The 6000-nt window shown below is 41.1% G+C and overlaps 1 protein-coding gene across 1 annotated transcript in view; it reads left to right on the top strand.

The window, feature by feature from the left end:
- Positions 1-2203: 2203 nt before the first annotated feature.
- LOC110523598 (astrotactin-2-like) overlaps positions 2204-6000 on the top strand; it is a 430658-nt gene continuing 426861 nt past the window's right edge. The window contains exon 1 of the mRNA XM_036977273.1: positions 2204-2603. Within this exon, the coding sequence (XP_036833168.1) occupies positions 2270-2603 (334 nt within the window). The 5' untranslated portion in view covers positions 2204-2269. The remainder of the gene's footprint in view (positions 2604-6000) is intronic.

Below are 6000 nucleotides of genomic sequence, written 5' to 3'. Positions count from 1 at the left end.
AATCAAATATTAGGCTAAACATTTGGACATAGTTTATCCAAAGGACCAAGGCACTCTTACCAGAATGTTGATGCAAAGTTAAAAGCCATATAATATAACATAACTATATGGAAATGTTAAAACCCTAGCAGACCACTGCTGGACCAGAATCAGATGGGTTGTAATAAAATGAATTGGTGGTAAATAGAGGCTGATCTGAGCCAGGTCACACAGCTGTCTGTCTGAAGGGCTGTGTCCTGTGGGAGAAAACATGAAGACTGACACATCTGCTTACTCTCTGTACAGTAAACTATTCACTCCAACACATTACAGTATTATAGTGAAATGACCAAGCACCCTGGTAGTAGCAGTAGAAAGGTATGAATTACGGGGAAGCCAGGGGGGGCTCCACCCCCCTGAATGAGACTATAGCTCCCTTAAATGCAAAGATTTTCCTTAGTACTTCCTCATTTTCACCATTTGTTTAGCCTTTATTCCAACGGATTAGATTTATCCGTTGATTTATCATTGTTTGCTTTTGTCAGTCAGCTGTTTAGAGTGATCATTGCTTTGTTTTCAGGTGCGTGTGAGTACTGGTGTTCTCAGTGCCATCCGTGGACAGAAGTAGTACACCATTTATTTAGCTTTATTTATTTATTTTCTATCAATATTTGTTTTCTTTCCTGGATCAGCTGATGATGATGGTTGACAATATCACTAGACATCTAGCCTACAGCTAGACACCATTGGCATCCAATCCACCCAACAAGTAGTCTATAAGTTAATGACAGTAGGTCCATAAGGTGACTCTTTTGGTTAGAAGAGGTTTTAAAATTCAGTTAGAAGCGTTCAATTTTGAAATGGCATAGGCCTAGATTGTTTTGGATTTGTGTACCCATGAACTGTATTCACCTCTAAACATAATTAAATGTTACATAGGTATAATTACACTTACAGTGCATTTACAGAGATGTCCAAGATCCAGGAATTCTAAAGTGTTTAAGTTCAATGTTTTAATTCAATTGTTAAACGCTTAGTAATGATAACTAATGTAAGGAAAGAACCGTAGTGTTTCATGTCGCACGACCTGTGAAGACTCCAAGTATTAACTCATGAATTATGGACAACTCATGAAGTAGAGTGTAAAACGTGTTTTGATTCAACTCGTGTATTATATTGAATGTAGGCTACCTGTGTGTGTTAATGGATGTAAAATTGAGGGTAGGCCACGGGCAGTGGTGCCGGCCTAGTGGAGGGTAAATGCAAGTAAATTCTGTGTTTTCTGCAGAAAGATGCACTGAAAGTATAGGGAGGGGGGCATGTCCATAGGGGGAGCAAAATGTAAGGTAAGTGACCGTTGAGGGAGTGTGGGCAAACTTTTGGGTGTTTTGTAACAATGGCTTTTTAGGCTACATGCAGTTTGTATGATGGAATTATTTTGGGTTGTGTTAATACCGTTTAAATTACATTTTTATCTTTAGGCTCAAGTTTGTGCACTCAATAAAGACCCCCGAATGTCATGGTGTAATTCCCACTCTGAGCAGTAGACTATCCTTTCTCCACCCTTTGAAGTAGGCTTACTGTAGTTGAAGTCGGGGGTGGACTGGCCATCTGGCATTTGCCCAGCTGGTCCATTTTCAGCAAAGTGGGTGCGTTTGCGCAAACTGATCGCATCCGGCTTATAATGGGGTCCTCAAGCAAACAAATGGGCCGGTGTGTTAGAAATGCCAGGGCCGATTGATGGTCCCAGTCCGCCACTGGTTGAAGTGCATTCACAGACAGACACATGACAAAATAGACAGCTTAGCAAAATAGAAGTGACATTTGTCAATCCATCACAAACATAAAATGCTATTTCCCACATGCAAAACCCTTTGTAATTCTAAAATGAATGCACTTACACAAAAAATCGAACTTTACCATCAAAGCATACATTATAACTTCATAACAGTCGTGGAGACTCGACTTCCATTGGTTGCCTCGAAAAGCATATCCTTGATTGCATGAAAAAGCTGTTTCAAGACAAATGTATTCCCTATTTCTTTCATTTCATATCCATGGTGAGGTCTCACAAAACCTTATATCCGCATTATGAGAAATTATGTGTATACATCAACACAGAAGGAAGCAAGTTGGAGAAAAAAAAGTATTAGGCTACAGATCTGACTACACCTGTGCTGCCGCCTCCTGGACAGACATGACTACCGAGCGCGTGCAGTGGCTGTAGTATAAACGAACAAGCAGTTTAAGAGCCGCACTCAAAGCTAGAGAACCGTGCATTGGGAGCGGGATGGCAGGGACAGTAAAGCACCACGTCCTCCTCCTCATGGGGCTCTTGCTGACAGGGACCGCTACAGTCCGGGGAAGCAGAGGGGGAGCGATGCTTGATGAGGAGAGGGAGAAGGAAAACGACGCAGAGAGCCCGTGTGAAGTTAAAACCGTTACCGTTTCTACCCTGCCTGTACTCCGCGAGAATGAGTTCAGTTTCACCGGCGGTGGCTCGGGGAGCGTGGCTGGAGGAGGAGGGGAGTCCCGACTCCTTTTATTCGTTAGAACAGACCTACCTGGACGAATTTCCGTTATGGATGATCTTGACAACACCGCTCTCCCATACTTCACACTGGGTAAGAACATTATAATCTTACTGCCTCTTTACTGTCCCCCAATCCATCACTGACTTTACAATGGTTGCTCATAGGGACCACTAACATATGCATGGCCGGTGGTATAGACTATATTTACAACAATTACAATAATTGTTTTCGTACATTCAAAATGTAAATACTTATTCTACACTGTGAAGTGTCATCTAGGGCTGAAAATGATGGCAGTTTAATGTTAACAACATGATAGCCCAAGTAGAGGTGTGTTGGCCAATCAAGGGGAAGAGCCACTGTGCCATATCTATCTGGTACAGGGAGTAAAACAGCGTTGGAAACTTATACATGTATCCAAACACCACTCATGTAATGAATACGCAAGAATGAACTCGACACCATTAGTACATGGCTCTCTCACTCACCTCGCGCACATACACACACCAATTGGGTCATTTTTGTGTACTATGACAAATTATGACTGTAAGTGACATGCATAGCCTTAAGTATTAGGCAGTGAGGGAATGCATAGATTGCAATTTAGCTGTGCAAATCTGCATGAAATTGGTATTTTGTATTTTTATGAACACATTTTTCATAGCAGAAGACTAGGACATGTGCAGCATTGAAGGAAGTTAGATTAAGAAATGCATAATAATGTAAGCTTGCTACAGTGTCATCATTTTCTCATTGCAAATTGCAAGGTTTAGGCCAGGGCCCACAAATGAGGTTGACTCTGCCTTGCATTGATTGAGTAGTGTTTATTTGTGTCCCTTAGAAAAATATTTTTATAAGCACAGCAGTGGGCCACAGTTGTCAATCTTCAAATAACATACACACAGTTAATCCTATATGAAAAACAAGGTTTTGGCTTTCCACACCTCCTGCCCATGAATATAATATATGCGCACGTGTATACCCATGTGGTTCTGTAATTGAATACCAAATGCCTTAGAAGAACTAAGGGGCTTCAGTGATTGGACAGTGACTGTCGACCGTAGGCCTGTGTTATTGTAATGTGATAGTAAACAGCATGACTGTTTTATATTGACATTCAGAGGTAGTAGTCATCTGTGTGTGGGTCAACAGACTGTGTCAAACTAGTTGATATGTACAACCATACACATTCCCTGAGTATGAATCATATAGACTCAATAGATGTGCTAATTTTCCAGATTTTTGTTGTGGTTCATACAATATACAGTACACCGTTCATTTTGAACTTGACCCCATGGCAATCGAACAATGCATTGCCTGTTATGACTATGCACAACACCTGACTAGTATAGTAACCCACACATGTTGTGGAACCCATCTCTCGCTCTCTCTCTCTATGTCTTTCTCTCTATGTCTATGTCTCTCTCTCTTTCGGTCTCTCTCTGTGTCTTTCTCGCTCTCACTTTATCTCTCTCTCAGCCCAGCAGCATTGAGACTGCAGACTAAACAGACTGCAGGGTCTGGAGCATATGCTTGTAAATCACTTTCTTTTCTCATTAAGGACACGCGTCGACTCTTGAGTTAGGACTCTCTGTCCTTCCATTCAGCCAGCCAGCAAATTTGCTGTGCTCTCGCCATGACTGCTCTTTGTGTAGGGGGTGGGGATGGATTTAATCAGGTCTTGATTTAGATTAGTGCCTTCAGAAAGTATTCATACCATTTCTTATTCCACATTTTGTTGAGTTACAGCCTGAATTTAAAATGAATGAAAAAATATAAGAATATTCCCATCCATCTGCACACAATACCCCATAATGATAAAGTGAAAATATGTTATTTTTAGTTTTTGCAAATGTATTGAAAATTAAATACAGAAATATCTCATTTACGTAAGTATTCACATCCCTGATCAGTACATGTTAAAATCACCTTTGGCAGGGCCTCCCGAGTGGCACAGTGGTCTAAGGCACTGCATTGAAGTGCTAGCTGTGCCACTAGAGATTCTGGGTTGGAGTCAAGGCTCTGTTAACCCATTGGGCAGTGCACAATTGGCCCAGTGTCGCTCGGGTTAGGGGAGGGCTTGGCCAGCAGGGATGTCCTAGTCCCATCGTGCACTAGTGACTCCTGTGGCGGGCCGGGTGCAGTGCACGCTGACACAGTCGCCAGGTACACAGTGTTTCTTCTGAAATATTGGTGCGGCTGTCTTCCGGGTCAAGTGGGCAGTGCGGCTTGGTTGGGTTGTGTTTCGGAGAACACACGGCTCTCAACCTTTGCCTCTCCTGAGTCCGAATGGGAGTTGCAGCGATGAGACAAGACTGTAGCTACCAATTGGGGAGAAAAAGGGGTAAAAAAAAAAGAAGCACCTTTGGCAGCGATTACAGCTGTGAGTCTTTCTGGTTAAGTCTCTAAGACCTTTGCACACAATATTTGCACATTATTCTTTTTTACAGTTCTTCAAGCTCTGTCAAGTTGGTTGTTGATTATTTCTAGACAGCCATTTTCAAGTCTTGCCATATATTATCAAGCAAATTTAAGTCAACAATGTAATTAGTACACTCAGCAACATTCAATGTTGTCTTGGTAAGCAACCCCAGTGTATATTTGGCCTTGTGTTTTAGGTTATTTTCCTGCTGAAAGGTGAATTTGTCTCCCAGTGTCTGTTGGAAAGCAGACTGAACCAGGTTTTCCTCTAGGATTTTGCCTGTGCTTACCTATATTCCATTTCTATTTATCCTAAAAAAAACTATCTTGTCCTTGCAGATGACAAGCATACACATAACATGATGCAGCAACCACCATGCTTGAAAATATGAAGAGTGGTACTCAGTGATGTGCTGCGTTCGATTTTTTCAAACATAACACTTTGTATTCAGGAAATCAAGTTAATTTCTTTGCCAATTTGTTTGTGCCTTATTGCAAACAGGATGCATGTTTTTCACTCTGTCATTTAGGTTAGCATTGTGGAGTTACTACAATGTTGTTGATCCATCCTCAATTTTATCCTATCACAGCCATTAAACTCTGTAACTGTTTTAAAGTCACCATTGACCTCATGGTGAAATTCCTGAGCTATTTCCTTCCTCTCCGGCAACAGAGTTAGGAAGGACACCTGAATCTTTATAGTGACTGAGTGTATTAATATCCAAAGTGTAATTAATAACTTCACAGTGCTCAAAGGGATTTTCAATGTCCGCCTTTTTTTTTTACCCCTCCACCAATAGGTGCCCTTCTTTGTGAGGCATTGGAAAACATCCCTGGTCTTTTTGGTTGAATCTGTGTTTGAAATGTACTGCTTGACTGAAGGACCATACAGGGACCTCATGTTAAACACTAAGCAAATCTTTATTCCTGAACTTATTTAAGCTTGCCATAGCAAAAGGGTTGAATACTTATTGACTCTGCTTTTAATTTTTAAATCATTTGTAAAAAAAATAAATTACGGGGCAATTTATTCCATTTTAAATTCAGACTGTAACACAACAAAATG

The sequence above is a fragment of the Oncorhynchus mykiss genome, chromosome 5, assembly GCF_013265735.2.
Source record: "Oncorhynchus mykiss isolate Arlee chromosome 5, USDA_OmykA_1.1, whole genome shotgun sequence".
NCBI lineage: Eukaryota > Metazoa > Chordata > Actinopteri > Salmoniformes > Salmonidae > Oncorhynchus > Oncorhynchus mykiss.
Note: the sequence above shows the minus strand (reverse complement) of the source record. Positions and strands in the feature narration are given on the sequence as shown.